This window comes from Salpingoeca rosetta (assembly GCF_000188695.1).
Source record: "Salpingoeca rosetta unplaced genomic scaffold supercont1.4, whole genome shotgun sequence".
In the NCBI taxonomy this organism is placed as follows: Eukaryota; class Choanoflagellata; order Craspedida; family Salpingoecidae; genus Salpingoeca; species Salpingoeca rosetta.
In genome coordinates this window covers 2047680-2064563 of record NW_004754930.1, presented here as the reverse complement: position 1 = coordinate 2064563, position 16884 = coordinate 2047680, and the positions used below count along the sequence as shown (strand labels likewise).

Below are 16884 nucleotides of genomic sequence, written 5' to 3'. Positions count from 1 at the left end.
TCATCTCACATATCAGAGGTGGTAGACGTGCCGCGTGCCGTGGCGCAGCAGCACCTCCCGCGCCCGCCGCAGCTTGCGCGTCATGTCAATGTTGTGCTGGATGCTGTTTGCGTGTTTGTGTGGCGTGGCGTCGTGGTGACATAAAGTGTTAGGTGCACTGGTTGTCTGTGTGTCTTGTTTGCATCTGTGTCTGTATTTGTGTCTGCACAAGTATGTATGAATGCACACACACACACACACACACGTGTGTGTGCTGAAACTGACCAGGAGATGTTGTTGACGTCCATGTTGAGGAACTTCTGTTCGCAAACGACGGCGAGCGAGAACTTGAGGTCATCAATGTCCATTGCAGAGAAATCGTCCCAGTTCACCGTGCTCGCGACTCCTACCCGTAATCGTGGTCGTGGTCATGATGGGTGAATGTGCGAGAAATCAGAGTGGTGTACGCATGCATGAGCACGTGTGCGCGTGAATATGTGTTCATGAGCGTGCATGCGCCAGGTTGCTTCTTTCCGCTTCAAAGAGGCCCCCGGTCCCCACCTTCTGGGTCGTCAAGAAAGTCCTGCAGCCAAGTGTAGTTGAGCTCGTACGCGTCTGAGAGCGGCTTGGGCGCTGCGCGCCGCATAATCGCTCTGCACGCAACGCAAATTTGGGTGGGAACATGTGTGTGCCGTGCTCTCAACTCACAATAGCACATGCAGGAGGGGCCATACTTGTGTAGATCACACACGCAAAAGCCCACACGCAAGCCCACACACACACTCTCTCACACCCACACTCACACATGTACAATTGCGCACGCGTGCGCATCCACACACACACACACACACACACACACACACACACACACACACACACACACACACACACACACACACACACACACACACACACACACACACACACACACACACACACACACGCACACACACACACACGCACGCACGCACACACACACACACACACACACACGAACAAACGTGCGCAAGCACCCCCCCCCCCCCCCCCTTATCATACACGTGCAAACCACGCGCAAGCGCAACTCTCGCCTTCGTACGCACGTGTGTTTGCATGCCTTGAGCAGCACATCCTGGGTGTGTGACGACAGGCCAAGCGACTTTGGGTGCTGCCGTGTGGCGATGCCTGTAAAGTGACTGCATGATGTGATGATAGAATGATTGAGTTGCGTCGATGTGTGATGCACAACATATGAGCAAAAACAACCTGGTGCGCAGCACATAATTTAGAGTGTGTTGCAGGGGCGGCGCATCGCGCTCCCTCCCTTTCCACGCTCTTCTCGAGCGGGCGTGGTCTCGCGCGATTTGAGATGCAAGACTCACTCGAGATAGACAGCGCCCTTTTGATCGCGAACGTTCTCCCAGCCAGCAGGCAGCTCTGACAACGCACACAACAGCTTGTATAAGTTCATCAATCTAACATCGGCCGTACTTGTGTGGGGCGGGTGGACTGGTGGAAATGGCAGGTGCTTGCGCGTGATGTTGAAAGGAAACATGTCCTTGCTTGTTCGCAGACACGCACAGCATCGACAGCCGTTGACACATCATACCTGGATCCAGTAGGAAGGGGTGTGTCCAGTGCGTTGTCATGGTGTTGTGGCTGTCGAAGCAGACAACAGACAGCGCAGGAACCACAAACAACAACATCCACATGCAGGTTTCGACATCAACGATGGCACGAGACAGGATACCAGAGGAAAGGTAACCCAACACACATTTGCACGCACACACACACACACACACACGCACAGTCACGCACGCACACACACACACGCACGCACATACGCACACACACACAGTCACGCACGCACACACACACGCACGCACATACGCACACCCGCACACACACACGCACTCGCACACACGCACACACATCCTCTCTCTCTCCTAAACTTCACACCCAGAGACAGGCACGTGCACACAACAACATGCACGCACGCATCACGCACTCGATGAAGTAGCGATCGCCTTCCTCCGTGCGGCCAACGGACCATCCTGGGGGAAGCGGGAGACCGTCATCTTGGTCGACAAGTGGGCCGATAAACTCGGCCGGACCGGAGCTGATGCAGTGGCAACAGCAGCAGCAACAATCAACTCAAGGTATGAAAACATGTCTTCGACAACAAGGCACGCAAACAGAACCCCCACCCTGGCACAGAAACACAAAGACAAAGACACGCACGCACACAGAGAGCGACACGCACACAGAGAGCGACACGCACACATGCACACCCACACATGCACACACACGCAACCCAAAGTCGGGCTTGTCTCGTGACATCCACAACAGCCACCAATCCACCCGCCTGCTCCAAACCCCAGTGATGGCCTACCATGTGACTTGCGTGCCGTTGCGAAGCGTGTACTTGAGTGAAGGTGGTTGTGGGTTGCTGGGGGATGATGCGGATGCGTTGCTGTTCGCATACGCGGATGGCAATGGCGGTGTGCGCCCGACCGCTACTCCCTGATCAGCCATACTTGCAAACAATCCTAGTCTCTCGGCTTCTCCCCGAACCACGGCAACAAACAGTCTCACAAAGAGGAGAAAGGCCGCCACGAGCGAACGAAGCTTCCACACAACGAAAGTGCGTTTGACACAAGTGCGAACCCCGCAGTCCGTCTTGTCTGACTGCGTGTATGTGTGTGTGTGTGCGTTTGCACCGCTCAAGCTGTGTACGCGCGTGCAAGAGACAGGCAGGTCTGCGGCGACGACAAGGCGATGGAGAAGAGAGATGCAGATGAGAAGAGAGCGAAGAAGCAAGAGCGAGTGCTGCGTGTATGGTACGATGGCCAACGCCTTGTACAATGAAGGTGGTTGAGAAATTTCATGCGAATCTTTCACAAATCGCAAGAAAGCACAACACAGAACAACAACAACAACAAGAAGCAAGAGTCGGATATGGCCACGCTCAACCCTCTGCCGCAGAGCCTGAAAGGCGGTGCGTGCGACATGCCACCCTTCACGCCCGAGCCGTTGCTTGCTTGTAGCGTGCGTGCCACACATGGTCATGGGCGAACTGTCGCTCACTCCTCAATCACACCAGCTCACAATGGATGCATGAATGCTTCCTTGCTTGTTTGTGTTGGTTGTGATGTTTGTGATGTTTGTGTTGTGTTGTTTGTTTGTCTGTCTGCTTCCTGTTGTCCGTGTTGGTTTGTTTTGCGTTGCTTGATCCGCGCGGGTGTCTGCCACAACACAACACCACGACACAGAATGCGACAAGGCCGCCAAGATTCTGCGAGAGTTCACCATCCCATCCAGCAAAGCTGGCGCCGACAAGCTCATTCCAAAGACGCTGCTGTCGTCATGCAAAGGCCTGGCCATCATCACCGTGATCAAAATGGGCTTCCTCTTCACCATGCGCGCTGGGTCCGGGCTGATCATTGCGCGACTCCCCAACGGCGAGTGGAGCGCCCCTTCGGCGGTGGCACTGGGCGGCATGGGCGGCGGGCTGGAGATTGGCGGCGAAATCACCAACTTTGTCATCGTCCTTAACACAAAGTCGGCTGTCACGGCCTTCTCCAAGGGAGGCAACGTCACCATTGGTGGCAACATGTCTGTTGCCGCTGGTCCTATGGGCCGCAACATTGAAGCAGACGTGTCCATTCGCAGCCCCGCCGCCATCTACACTTACAGCCGCACCCGCGGCCTCTTCATTGGCATGAGCATCGAAGGCTCTGTCCTCATGGAACGCAAAGGCGCAAACAGAAAGTTCGTCTGGATTTGTCGCTGTTTTTTGTTGTGGTGGTAGTGTGTGTGTGTGTGTGCGTGTGTGTGTATGTGCGTGCGTTCTTGTGTATGTTTGTGTGCTGGCTTGCAACAGCACGGACGAGGGCTATGTCGCGGACCTTACGACACAGCCTTGTTTTGGCGCATGACTCTGCAGGATTTATGGCCAGGACGTTCGTGCCAAGTCCCTCCTCACAGGCGTGGTGTGCACACGCGCACGTGTTTGCATGTGTGTGTGTGTGTGTTTGCATGTGTGTGTGTGTGTGCTTTGTATTTGTGATTGGAGGTCGCTGTGCCTCGCTTGCAGTTTTGAAGCAGCATATGCGTACCATCATCCCATATCAACACTGCTGTCACCTGCTGCTCACATTACAACCCCACTACGCGCTGCCCACCATCACCACGTCCACCGCCATCACAACAACCACCACCGTCGACAGTACCCGCCACCACAGGAGGCAGCCAATCTGTATCGCGCGCTGTCAGATGTCAGCGGCGGCACAACAGGTGTGTGTATGTTGGTGTGTTGGGGAAGGGGATGTGGCCTTCATGTCAACAGACAACACGCTGTCCATGTGTGTGCTGCACTCGTGCGATCGACTGCGCAACACACACACACACACACATGCGCCCATATGCACACACATGCACACGCACATGCACACGCATACACACGCATGCGCACACGCGCACACACATGCACACACACGCACACACGCACACACGCACACCGTAACCACGTGGGCTCACGCCGAGGTATCTGGCGTCGACTGCAGCTGTGATGGCCCATCGTGCCTCCAACGCGTTTGAACACGCCGCCCGCGGCCGAAACAGCAGCTTTTCTTCGTCGTCGCGCCGCAACACAGCGTCGTACTCGGGTGCGCATGTGCCCGCTGTCTGCGGTGGCCGGTGAATGGGGTGTTTGGTTGCTCTGCGCTGTGCATGTGTGTGTGTGCGTGCATGTGTGTGTGTGAGTGTGCGTGCATGTGTGTGTGAGTGTGCGTGCATGTGTGTGTGTGTGTGCGTGTGTGCGTGCATGCATGTGTGCGTGAGAGAGAGAGAGCGTATGTGTGTGTGCAATTGTTGTCCTGGTTCGTGATTGTGTGCACGTGTGTACAATGCTCACGCGTTCAGATTGTTTTGGGGTTCGTAACTTGTGCTGCCGATGCCGTTGCAGACGCCCCACCCCGCCCATCCCGCTCGAGGGCCGCCATGTCAAGACTGAAGCAAGGTGCGTGTGTGCATGTGCATACGTTCATATGTGTGCGTGTGTATGCATGTGCATGCGCGTGTGACATGCGCAGGTGTGGCATCTGTGTTGGCATGTTCTGATGCACGTATACAAGTGCAGAGGTTGCGCCTCTCCGCTTGCGTGTTTGTGCGTGTTCAATGCCCTCATCATACGCACGTGCCCATGTCATGTTGACAAGCTCTACCTAACGTGCGTACCCCTCCTCCACCTCGCCTCTCTTCAACTCCAAACACATTCATCATCATCATCATCATCATCATCATCATCATCATCATCATCATCATCATCATCATCATCATCATCATCATCATCATCATCATCATCATCATCATCATCATCATCATCATCATCATCATCATCATCATCATCATCATGCACTGGCTGCGCCATTCGCTCAGGCCTCACCTCTGTGCGCAACAAAGCAAGTAGTAACAGCAGCAGCAGCAATGGCGGCAGCAAGAAGACTGGATTCAGTCGCAGCGACGCTGAGTACGACGACGGGCACACGCCAGCGCACGGGTTCTTCGCGTCTGTGAACAAGCAAGGGTCCACGCGTGACAGGGACCCAGCACCACGCACACGCCGACCAGCAGCAGGGTGGGTCGCAGTCAAAGCGGGGGAGGGGGGAAGGAGGGGGGTAGGAGGGGGTTGGTTGGTTGGTCGTGTGGAGGTTGTGTGTGGAGGTTGTGGTTTTGTGTGTGTGTGTGTGTTTGTGCGTGTATGTGCGTGTGTGTGTGCGTGTGTGTGCGTGTGTGTGTGCGTGTGTGTGTGTGTGTGTGTGTGTGCATTTCAATGTGCGGCTGTGATTTGCACTTTGAACGCCACTGTCATCGTTTCATGCCGCTCCTTCGCTGTTTTCTCAGGTCCACAACCAGTGACTCCCTCGATTGGTCAAACCCAACAGCCAAGGTACGCGCACACCTGCCTGCACACAACTGCATGCACACGCATGCATAGCAAGCGTGCAAGGCCATTCTTGACATCGTTGTGCGCTTTCCCATACGCCACAGCCGCATGTGCTCAGCAACACCTGACCACCACCACCACCACACACACACACACACACACACACACACACACACACACACACACACACACACACACACACACACACACACACACACACACCCTCGTATGTATGTCAGGCGTTGTTTGACTTTGAGGGCACGATGCCGTGCGACCTGTCCTTCCGAAAGGGGGCGGTGATTGAGGTGCTGACGCGGACAGACACGCACAACGACTGGTGGGAGGGACGCATCTTTGACCGCGTGGGCATTTTTCCCGCCAACTACGTCAAGATGCAGTCGTGATCACGGCTGCTGCTGCTGATGATGGTGCTGCTGCTGACGATGATGATTTGAGAAGGTTTCAACGCCGACCTTGGACGGCACAACAACTGCTCGCTGGCGTGACCTTGTGTTTAATTGCAAATAAACTACCTGCCACACCATCGCGTCTGGAATGATGTTGGAGTGTGTCGTGTAATGTAACAACAAGATGGCGTTTTGAAAGTCATGCCCGCACGCACACCAATCAACGTGCGACCTGACGCAGTCGCAACCAGCACATCAGCCGCCTCAAACGCCACAGCGCGCGTGCACACATCAGAAATGTAACTGACAAAGGTACAGGAATGGCGATGAGCTGATCCAATCCATCTGCAGTCTTCCATTCAGCACAGGAAGGGGCCGTATTGGGTGGTGGTGTCGGTGCTGGTGTTGCTATTGCCAGCGTCACCGTGTGCTCCGGTAGTGAAACGCTTGTCTCTCTGAACACGACGTTCACCGTGCAGTCCAGCCTGTCGTCCCCTTCTCAAACACACACACACACACAGCAACAACAAACACACGCACCTTCACTGGTTGATCCACCTCTCTAATCTCCCAGCATCATCATCATCATCATCGTCGTCGTCATCATCATCATCGTCGTCGTCGTCATCATCACCTCTTCATCGTCACCCCTTGATCACCATCACCACGACTGCTGTGCATGGCTGGGAGGATCCATCGCACCCGTCGCTGTGTTGCGCGCGTGTCAATCAGATGGTTCTTTTCTCTCGCCGCTGGCGAGGTCATGAGCGCATGCATTGGCTCTCCCGATAGCAACTGGGAGCACCGGCTTGGCGATGTGTCACTGCACGCTGCCGCTAACTCTGCGACGCCCGCGCTTGTCGCTGTGGGCCAATCCTGTACACACACAGCCACACACACACACAGCCACACACACACACACACACAAAAAAAAAAGCGACGTGGCGTGAAGGGCACGAGATGGGCGCACAAGGAATCATTTGTCGGCAACACATATGTACACGTTCACACATATGCACATGCACACACTCGCAACCACTTACAAAACAAACATCCACTCGCAACCACTCACGAAACACGCGTACACTTGCAACACTCGCAGGCACTCACAAAACACGCACACACTCGCAAGCACTGACCTTAATAACGAAGATGAAGGTTGCGTGCTGGCAGGACACGTGACTCCCAGCAACCAGCAGCGGCATCTTGTCGTTGAAGCAGTGGTGCAGTGGATCAAGTGCCCCTGAAGACACAGTAACGACAGCAGCGATACAGCAAGCGATGAGTTGCTCGTGCACATGCACGTGCGACCAAAGGTAAGCACGGAAAGAAGCATGCCTGTTTCTGATTCGTGCGCTGATGCGGGGATGACGACACCACGTGCAATCAGCACAGCAGAATACACTCATTCATGCCCCCCCTTGCTTCGCACGCACGCAGACACCAAGCCATACATTCACACTGCGTGCAGGAAAGACCGAGGTGTGGGTGGAAGGGGTGTCTGCACCTTGCTCTTCTGGTAGGTTCTCCATGACAATCACAGCTGTCGGGCTCTGCTCAAGCACGGGCTTGATCTGACCGATTACCCTTGGAAACCAATCGCAACCATGACATATGCGATGCAAGCAGTGCCATGCAGTGCAAAAATCCGCGCAAATGACAAGGACGCAAGGCGGCGTTACTATGTTCTTGCATGTGTGTGTTTGTGTGTTTGTGTGTGTGTGTGTTTGTGTGTGCGTGTGTGTTTGTGTATGTGTGTGTGCGTGTATGAGTGCGCACACTTGGGTGCTGTGTGCGTACCACTGTCGCCAGGATGGGCCATCGTTTGCGCTTCGCTCACGCCACACGTTGCCTGCACGAAAATCACAGCGTACGCCACGTTTGGATGAGTTGTCGCTCCTGCAAGTGCATACACACACACACACACACACACACACACACACACACACACACACACACGACACCACCGACTGATTATGCCGCCTCAACCAAGTATCGCTAATTTTATCATTGACGTGAAGATGCCCGGATACTGTCTTCCGGTAGGGTTATGCATTCGCGTCCCGTTTTTCCCTTTTCTCTTATTTTCTTTATCTTTCATTTTTCCTCTCCACACACACACACACACACACACACACACACACACACACGCAGACACACCGACACGCGCGCGCACACACACACACACACGCACGCACACAAACACACACACGCACGCACACGCACATCCAGCAAACATGCCTGATGCGCACATCCAGCAAACATGCCTGATGCGCACCATCAACTGTTTGCGTGGTTTGTCCGGCTGTCAATACGCGGAGCAGTTCCCGGCCAAGCTCATCATCTGGGCCAACAATGGCCACTGTCGTTGCCTTGCCGCTGGTGTTCTGTGCAGTAACAAGGGAGGTTTGCATGAGCAGCAGCCCCAACGACCTCATGACGATGCCAGCGTGAACCCGGCCCTTGGTCACACACGCAGCGCAAGCATACACATACACACACACACACAGAAGCATGCGCACGCACGTACGATTCATACACACGCACGTTTCATGCACACACCTCTCCACTGATGAGCTTGAGCAAGCTGGCAAGCTGCCGGTGGTGGGAGTAATGTGGGTACCTACAATGCAGTACAATGAGGGAAAAGTCAAGACCCAGCACTTGTCAGTGGTGAAAGGGTGAACTGTCACCTCACGCAAGCAGCTGTGCAGTTCCAAATAAGCTGGCCGTCGCATATTGCGTGCTGTACATTGTTTCTTCAAGGAAAGGACTTACTTGGCGGAAAATGTCTCAAGTGGAGACGGCCCGACTTGCTGCAAACCTGAGCTCGATCCCACATCCTGTCCTCGACGAGGGCACGCACTCAGAATGCACCGTGTGGCAATCAGGGCAACTACGATTCCACCCATCAGCCATCGCCAGTTGACATCCCTGATGCTGACACTGTTGATGCTGTGGTCACTGTTGTTGTTGTTATTGTGGTTGTTATTGTGGTTGTTGTTGCTGGTGGTGTTGCTGGTGGTGGTGCTGCTGCTCAGAATTTTCCTTGGAGAAATGGATCTTGGCCTTTGCCGTCGAGGCAGCGCCACGTCCTGGCTTGGCTGTCGTGCGGGCGTCTGCTGCATCGCCGCTGCGGTTCCTTCCTCCCCTTCCCCCCATGCGTGACGCACCAGCACCATCGTTGGAGCTTGTTTTGATTACTTACTGTGTCCTTTGTTTGTTGGCCAGTTGCGAGAAATTATTTACTTGTTCTGAAGCAGAATTCGATGCCCAATTAAACATCGCAAGGTGCTGTGGATTGTTTGCCACATCTTCATAAGAATCGGAACGCACACACCCTCACACCTTCACCCGCTCCCCGCCCGCTTGCTTGCTTGGCTCCCGCGGGAAGACGCAGCCGTATACGTACGTACGTACACATAACAACAATCAGACAAGGAACGAAGCGCGTGACAAGAGGAGGCCAGCAAGCCCCTGCTCGAACACCAACCAGCAGAGCAGCAGCAGACTGAACAGCATATCAGCGCATCACGTGTCTTGCCTCTGATTCCAACGTAACAAAGCGTCACAGCTTTTTGAGGTGTGTTTGTGTTGATTGGCACTTCTTGTAATTAAGCACCCCACACGATTGTGTTTCTTCACGAACCGAGCACGCAGTCTTCCCCCAGATCTGCTGCTCACCTCCCAAGCTCGTGTGTGTGTGTGTGTGTGCGTGCGTGTGTGTGTGTGTGTGTGTGTGTGTGTGTGTGTGTGTGTGTGTGTGTGTGTGTGTCGCTCGTCAACCTCTCCGTTTGGTGCTGCTCTCCTTCCAGCCGTCTGCCGCCCACCGCCCAACGATGTGTGAGTGCTCGGGTTCTCGTCGGGAAGAGAGCAGCAGGGTACTTGCTCATCATCATCATCATCATCATCATCATCATCATCATCATCATCATCATCATCATCATCATCATCATCATCATCATCATCATCATCATCATCATCATCATCATCATCACACGGCTTGTGTGTTGCCTGCTCTCAATTGTCAACTCTCGATCCTCACTCCTCAACCAACCGCCATCGCCTGTTGGGCTTGTTAATACTCGGGACCTGCGCAGCCACCACAGGCAACATGCGGCCTGAGCGAGGCCTTGCCGTATTTGCCCAGAAGGCTCAGACTTCCCCGGTGAAACCTGGCGCAAAAAAGGAGCAGACCTCTGCGACCCAGGTCACCCCCACAACACCTACATATCACACATGCCTTGCTTCTACCACAACCCCATGCACACAAGCACACGCAAGCACACGCAAGCACACACAGGCACCCACAAGCACACACAAGTACACACAAGCACACACAAGTACACACAAGTACACACACACACACACACACATGCATTCCTGAAGCGCAACATTCGCAGCTGATCCTGCTCTCATGGAATGTTGATCTGTTGCCACGCAACTGCATGTGCTTGGGTGCGAGACAGGAGGGTCGCCCAGCTACCGGTCGGCGGCCCCTTCCACGGGGATTGGTTCGCGAGGTGTTCTGCGTGAGGGCTGGCGACAAGGAACAGGAGAAGGAGCTGGCCAAACACATGAAGATGCATTATGAACCCTGGGTGATTCGCCCAGACCCGCTCACAGACGAGCCCCGCCTTTACCTTGAGCCCCTCCCAAAGTTCAAAGGTACAAAACCACGCGCACTGACGCGTGTGCATATGTGTAGAAGCGCACAGACGCGCATTCATGTGTATATGTGTGCGCGTGCCAGCGCACTCGCGGATGAGTGCTAACATATGCGCATATGCGCACGGACATGTATCAGTGTGTCTGCTATGTAGCAGATGGTCTGAGAACTTCTGTGTTTCCTGTCTGTGGTTGTTGTGGCCAGTGAAGCTCTGATGAAAGAAGCTGTTCACATGCACCCACGCACACGACTCTCAGCTCAAATTCCGCCTTTTATCGTGTTGCTCGATCTCGTCACCACCCGCAGATGTGTCGCTGTTCCAGAAAAAGCCACTGTTGCTGGCGAAGCTCCAACAATGCACGCTTGTCTTTGACTTTACGAAGCCCAGCACAGCGACGGTGCGCAACGTGTGACTTGTGGCTGTAATGTTACCAAGCATTTCGACACACACGCACTCGCTCACACTCTCACTCACTTACTCACACACTCACTCACTTACTCTCACACTCACTCACACTTACTCTCACACACTGGCACTGTTGACCGCGCTCATGATCCAGAACCGCAAGCTGAAGACCCGAGCACTGACGGACATCTGTGCATCGTTTGACAAGATCGAGGACAATGTCAGAGAGGAGGTGAGCACGTACATATTTTGACAATCCCCTGCTGGCGTTATCCCGAGGATGGACACAGATCACTGCGTGTAGCTGTGTTTGGGTGTGCGTGTGAGCGAGGCACAGGGCGAGAAGCGCGCACAACACAAATCGCACTTGCTTCGCTGCATTGTTGGTGTTGTGAACTCGTTGCGCTCACACGGATATCGCGAATGGTGTGTGCTTTTTGCACGTGCCCTGCCCCGCCCTCTTGCAAACGCATCGTATGTATCGATGCTAGGGAGTCATACCGAGGTTTATTGAAGTGTTTGAGTCCAACTGTATTCGCCGACTGCCGCCGCCTTCCACCAACGCCAGCGGCGCTGATCCAGACCTTGACGAAGACACGCACGCCTTGGAGCCTGCATGGGCTCACCTCGAGGTGCAACACATGTCTGCATATGTGCATGTCCCTGCCTGTCTGGATGCGCGTGTGCGTGTGCGCATCACTCTCCCCCTCTCTCTGTCTGTCTTTGTCTCTGGCTATCTCTGTCTCTATTTGTGTGTGTGTGTGTGTTTGTGTGTCTCTGTCCCGCTCATGGCTCCATTCCACGTCTTGCCCGCTGCTGTCTTGTGACTCCACTCACAAGCATGGCCTGAAGTACACCTTTGCTCACCAATGGTTCATGCCCCTATAGCTGGTCTACACCATGTTCATCAAGCTGATGAAGTCCCCCGTGCTGACAACGACGCATGCAAGGACGTTCTTGTCGCGGCAGCTACTCCTGCGGGTACAGCGCCCTCTCATGTGCATGGTGGTCCTGGATTCATGTGTTTTGCACATTCCGTCGCATCAGGCATCAGGAACAAAGCGCAACACAATAGTCCACTCATAGCCTCACCACACACGACATTACCACACTACTACACCACATCATGCACCCCAAACCCAATACATCAACCACACCCATCATGGCCACCTTACCGCCACGTCATCGCCCTCCTTCCCTCCCTGCACCGACTTGCGTTGCGCTGTAGTTGCTGGACATGCTTGACTGTGAGGACCCGCGGGAACGGGCACGCCTTGGCGTTGTGCTGCACGTCATCTACGCAAAAGCCATCGACTGCCGAGCGTTCCTGCGCACTTCCATCTACAACATATTCTACAGGTGCGTGTGTACACGTCGTGTGCGGCCCGCGAGAGATGTGGAGTGTGCGCGTGCGCGTGAGTGTGTGTGTGTGTGTTCGTACTGTTGTACGTGTGTGTGTGCGTGTCTGTTGCTGCACGGCCATACGACCGAATGCTATCCGTGTCTATATTGTGTGTGAGGAGCATCCAGCCGTACGGCCTTGAAACCAGGTTGCGCTGGTGCATACCCCTATGCCCACTTCTCCAAGTGGCTCACCCCATGGCATTGGTGTTTGTCTTTACCCTCACCCTTGCACCGCTTCACCCTGGTACGCTGTTCCCATGGCTGTTCTTGCCACGGCCCTTCCAACCCAATGCCACACCACACCGGCGCAGGTACATGTACGAAACAGAGCGCTTCAATGGCATGAGTACGCTGCTGCTGTTCATGCAGAAGGTCATCAACGGGTTCACCCGCCCCGTTCGTGAAGAGCACATCCACACGTTCCAGCACATTCTCCTGCCGTTGCTCAAAGTTCGCCGCCTCAACACCGTTTTCCAAGAGGTGACATGACGCGACACACGACAAACGGCACACGCACGTCTGCACGTTCGTCCATGCACACTGTGTGATCACTTGCACGTTGGCTCTGCTTCCTGTTTCCGGTTCGCCACACCCTCACCCGTGTTCCCGTTGCTTTCTCTGTGATTGTTCCGTGTGTTGCACGCCGATGCTTGGCGGAGGACAGTTGACGATATGCATCATCAGCTTTGTGGACAAGAAACCCGAGCTTGCGGACGTGGCGATCAAGTATGTGCTCAAGCACTGGCCGCACACGCCCAGCTTGAAGCAGCTGCTCTTCCTGGAGCTGGCACACGTGCTTGTGCTGAAAATGAACCACGGCACATTCAAGAACGTAGGTCGTGCGTGCATCTTGCAAGCTCGCTGTTGTCGAGGGGTATCCTCTGCTCTTGACCTGGAGAGTAGCTATTCGATTACCACCCCTTGCAGCCCTCTCGCGCCCTTCTCATAGCCCAACCCCGCTCTCCGCTGTTTGGCTTTCCGGCTGTTTGACTTGGCTGCCACTGAACTGAGTAGAACGTGACCGCCATCATGAAGCGCCTGGCAACTTGCATGGAAAGCTACCATTTTCAGGTACCTGGCTCATCCTTGCGTTTGATGAACACCCATAAGCTCGCAGCTCGGACGCTGTCCCCTTTTCCTTGGCCCCAAGGCCCCGCCATCATCACACCCGATTTGCTTATCCATTCCAACCTCACCTTGGGCCACCTCCCTCCATTCCGCTTTGTGCTACCCTTCAGGTGGCTGAGCGCGCCATGTTCTTCTTTGACGACCCACGCGTGTTGACGTTCGTGTCCGACTGCTCCCGGCGCTGCGCGTCCATCTTGCTTCCCGTCCTCCTCAAGGTGCGCCCAAGAGCCCGGCGACAAGTGAATGTGACTCAATAACGAGGTGGAGAGATATGTGAGTGTGCGCGTGTGAGTGGGTGTGTTTGTGTTTGCGTGTGTGAGTGTGTGCGTGTTGTTGTTGTTGTTGTTGTTGTTGTTGTTGTTGTTGTTGTTGTTGTTGTTGTTGTTGTTGTTGTTGTTGTTGTGTGTGCACGCTGCTGCTCACAGTGTTGCGCGTATGCGCGTGCATTGTGCATTATGCATTCCGCAATGCAGGTGTTGCAGCAGCACTGGTGCGAGAAGGTCAAGTTTATCGCCATCCAAGTGACACGCGTGCTGCAGTCTGTGGATGCCATGGCTGTACAGAAGTGTGCACATGAGATTGAAGTGAAGCAAGAACAGGCAAGTCGGCGTCTTCTCTCTGAAAGGCAGATCAGCACCCATCGAGGGCGTAGCCAACCGCATGTGCAGTTGTTCGTGCTGCTCCGTCTAAGTCCCTGTGAGAATGTATACTTGGCTCTTCTGAGAGGAGCTTCCATGTGTGTGTGTGTGTGTGCGAGTGTGTGTCTGGGTTCGTGAGATTGAGATGCTTGTCAGTGCACAGCGGCAGGGGTTGCACCACCGCGCAATCATGCATGCTCACCTTTGTGTGTCGACATCGGCACTACGCTCACACCACGTATGCTGTTTAGGTGAAAGAGGCACAGCAGCGTCGCCAGGACCGATGGCAACGACTTCACGTCCTCGCTCAGGAGCGGGCTTCTGCAAGGCGGCTGAACGTTCACCTCACACCCTACACAGGTTCTCATTTGCAGTGGGCACAGGGACAGGGCAAAGCGTGTATGTGCCTGTGTGCTTACACATGTCCGTATGTGTGCTGTCTTTTTCATTGCTTGTGGTCTTGTCTTCAATTGTTGCCCCTGACTGCGCTGCAGCCTTGCAGTTTCCGCAGGCAGCAGAGTACGTGCGCCTTCTCACCACGAAACACTTGCCCACACCACATTGCCTCCGGCTACCCGCTGGTCCTCTGCACTCAGCACCGGTCATGGAGGATTGCCACGACCGCCAAATGCTGCACAGCATCTCGGATCTTTCCATCGCAGACGAGCACGAGACCTCACCTCCTGATGCCCCATCAGCATTGGCGACAACGCAACCACCACCCACACTGATTGTTGCCTCAAGTCCTTCCGTGAACTTCCCCACAACCACAGGCACAAATTCAAGTACTCCACTTTCTCCCACCACAGCTGCGCTAAGGCCCTTTGTTCTGTCCACCACACCAACACCTTCCTCTCCCACCCACTCTTCCTCCCCGATCCTTTCCCGTCAGCCTTTTCAGCCTGAAGCTGATCCTGAAGAAGAAAGGAGTTCTTAAGTACTGTACGCGCTCACTAGGACCTCGAGGTCATGAAGTCAGGAAGTCATGAGGTTCTGCTTCTTCTTCTTCTTCTTCTTCTTCAGTTCTTCCGTTCTTCTGTTCCGTTCTTCTGGTCTTCTTTGGGGAATGTGGGGCCATCCGTGCCCAGTCGGCAACAGAGAACCTCACAGTTGAACAGTGTAACAGATTCACAGAGCACTCATACACTCCACTCTAAGATTCTGCGACTCTTCTACTCTTCGACTCCTTCTTTTCTTCGACTCGACTCCAGCAGCTGGTGGCGGCGCCCCAGAGCAGCACTGTCCTGAGTTTTGCGTGTTGTGTTTGTGCGCTTGCCTCACTGATTTCGTTTTTCTTTGTTGTGATTTGATGTGGATTTAGCGGGCACCAACTGTCGATTTCTGTAAAAGATATTCTAAGAAAATCTTGGGGCGTGGTGCACAACACCATCCGGTTGGGTCTCAAGCAGAAAAAAAAAAAAAAAACTCCAGCTGCACTGGTGCGCGCACAACAAGCCAGAGAAAGAAGAGGAGCGTGTGTGTGTGGGAACAAAAGCACAACAACAGCACCACCACCCCACCCTTCAAAAGCCCGCCACACCCTCACGCGGAACGGCCAGCAAAAGCAGCACAAAACGCTTTTGCTTTCGACGTTGCGGTCCATGCTGTGCCGTGTGCGTCGTCACACACCCCACCCACCACCTTACCAAGAAGGCCAACCCCTCGCCTTCTCTCCTCTTCTTCCTTGCGAACAACATCTGCTCCCCACCTTGCCAACCCCCCGTCTCCCCACGAAGTAGTGTACATTCTCTTCCGTGTTGAGTGGAACGGTTGTGTGTGGCACACTCGATTTTGCTTCCATCTAACCCAAGGGGGTGTTTGTCCTCGATCGAGCGAAAGCAGCTTGCAAGCAGGCGATCAGCCCAAGCTTGCACGACGAAGCTGTGGTGGATTTTGGACCATCTACCGCTCCTTGTGTGCACACGTTTGTGTGTGTGTGCGTGTGTGTGCGGACAAGCGCTGTTGCAGTGGGTGTGCCAGTTGTGGTGCGCTCAAATCAACTACCACCGCTGTGACCAGGACGTGTCCTGGTACTTGCAGAAAGCCGCCAATTTGGCAGCCAACAGCGGACACCTTTCACCATGGCCAGAATCTTCACCGCCAAGGTGGCAGTCTTTGCGGCACTCACTGGTATGTGACAATGTTTGCTTCCGTCAATGCACGCCCGCTCCCGCAACGCAGCCATGCACGGTCATCAACACAAGACACACACACACACGCACACGCACACACGCGTACACACACACACACACACACATACACACTCACACACACACACACACACACACACACACATACACACACGCACACACACACACACACACACG

The 16884-nt window shown here is 54.4% G+C and overlaps 5 protein-coding genes across 6 annotated transcripts in view; 3 read left to right on the top strand and 2 right to left on the bottom strand.

Moving 5' to 3' along the window:
- Positions 1–12: 12 nt before the first annotated feature.
- Positions 13–2493, bottom strand: PTSG_01509 (uncharacterized protein; the record flags this gene model as incomplete). The annotated part of the gene is made up of 8 exons (XM_004997429.1): positions 13–103; positions 265–385; positions 541–632; positions 1062–1154; positions 1341–1395; positions 1568–1617; positions 1967–2077; positions 2351–2493. The coding sequence occupies 8 exons, from the start codon at positions 2491–2493 to the stop codon at positions 13–15; spliced, it is 756 nt and encodes a 251-aa protein (XP_004997486.1).
- Positions 2494–2868: 375 nt separating this feature from the next.
- PTSG_01508 (Sh3yl1-prov protein) lies at positions 2869–6449 on the top strand. The gene is made up of 9 exons (XM_004997428.1): positions 2869–2956; positions 3231–3729; positions 3905–3950; positions 4188–4254; positions 4524–4625; positions 4925–4978; positions 5398–5596; positions 5863–5908; positions 6145–6449. The coding sequence occupies exons 1-9, from the start codon at positions 2917–2919 to the stop codon at positions 6307–6309; spliced, it is 1218 nt and encodes a 405-aa protein (XP_004997485.1). The 5' UTR covers positions 2869–2916; the 3' UTR covers positions 6310–6449.
- Positions 6404–9542, bottom strand: PTSG_01507 (uncharacterized protein). The gene is made up of 6 exons (XM_004997427.1): positions 9091–9542; positions 8875–8935; positions 8591–8699; positions 7820–8164; positions 7452–7555; positions 6404–7188 (listed from the first exon to the last, which is right to left on the bottom strand). Exons 1-6 carry the CDS (start codon positions 9492–9494, stop codon positions 6943–6945), a joined length of 1269 nt encoding a protein of 422 aa, XP_004997484.1. The 5' UTR covers positions 9495–9542; the 3' UTR covers positions 6404–6942.
- A 95-nt stretch (positions 9543–9637) lies between these two features.
- PTSG_01506 lies at positions 9638–15986 on the top strand. 2 transcript variants are annotated; one of them, XM_004997426.1, is made up of 16 exons: positions 9638–9895; positions 10128–10155; positions 10413–10522; positions 10782–10980; positions 11288–11379; positions 11542–11619; positions 11879–12019; positions 12276–12368; positions 12616–12746; positions 13103–13271; positions 13456–13623; positions 13806–13862; positions 14030–14134; positions 14393–14518; positions 14809–14917; positions 15154–15986. In XM_004997426.1, exons 2-16 carry the CDS (start codon positions 10152–10154, stop codon positions 15492–15494), a joined length of 1923 nt encoding a protein of 640 aa, XP_004997483.1. In that variant the 5' UTR covers positions 9638–9895; positions 10128–10151; the 3' UTR covers positions 15495–15986. The 2 variants fall into 2 exon arrangements, with proteins under 2 accessions (XP_004997483.1, XP_004997482.1); XM_004997425.1 differs by having other exon boundaries at positions 14393–14615.
- Positions 15987–16066: 80 nt separating this feature from the next.
- The window catches only part of PTSG_01505 (uncharacterized protein), a 17624-nt gene continuing 16806 nt past the window's right edge, over positions 16067–16884 (top strand). Inside the window, exon 1 of the mRNA XM_004997424.1 lies at positions 16067–16687. Within this exon, the coding sequence (XP_004997481.1) occupies positions 16639–16687 (49 nt within the window). The 5' untranslated portion in view covers positions 16067–16638. The remainder of the gene's footprint in view (positions 16688–16884) is intronic.

Coding starts and splice junctions, on each gene's coding strand:
- PTSG_01508 (XM_004997428.1), top strand. CDS start 2,917: ATGGCCACGCTCAACCCTCTGCCGCAGAGCCTGAAAGGCG. Junction 2,957..3,230: donor GCCGCAGAGCCTGAAAGGCG/GTGCGTGCGACA, acceptor ACCACGACACAG/AATGCGACAAGGCCGCCAAG. Junction 4,979..5,397: donor CATGTCAAGACTGAAGCAAG/GTGCGTGTGTGC, acceptor CCATTCGCTCAG/GCCTCACCTCTGTGCGCAAC.
- PTSG_01507 (XM_004997427.1), bottom strand. CDS start 9,494: ATGGTGCTGGTGCGTCACGCATGGGGGGAAGGGGAGGAAGGAACCGCA. Junction 8,936..9,090: donor CTTGAGACATTTTCCGCCAA/GTAAGTCCTTTC, acceptor ACTGCATTGTAG/GTACCCACATTACTCCCACC. Junction 7,556..7,819: donor GAACCTACCAGAAGAGCAAG/GTGCAGACACCC, acceptor CTGTGTCTTCAG/GGGCACTTGATCCACTGCAC.
- PTSG_01506 (XM_004997426.1), top strand. Junction 10,981..11,287: donor GCCCCTCCCAAAGTTCAAAG/GTACAAAACCAC, acceptor CACCACCCGCAG/ATGTGTCGCTGTTCCAGAAA. Junction 11,380..11,541: donor CGAAGCCCAGCACAGCGACG/GTGCGCAACGTG, acceptor CTCATGATCCAG/AACCGCAAGCTGAAGACCCG.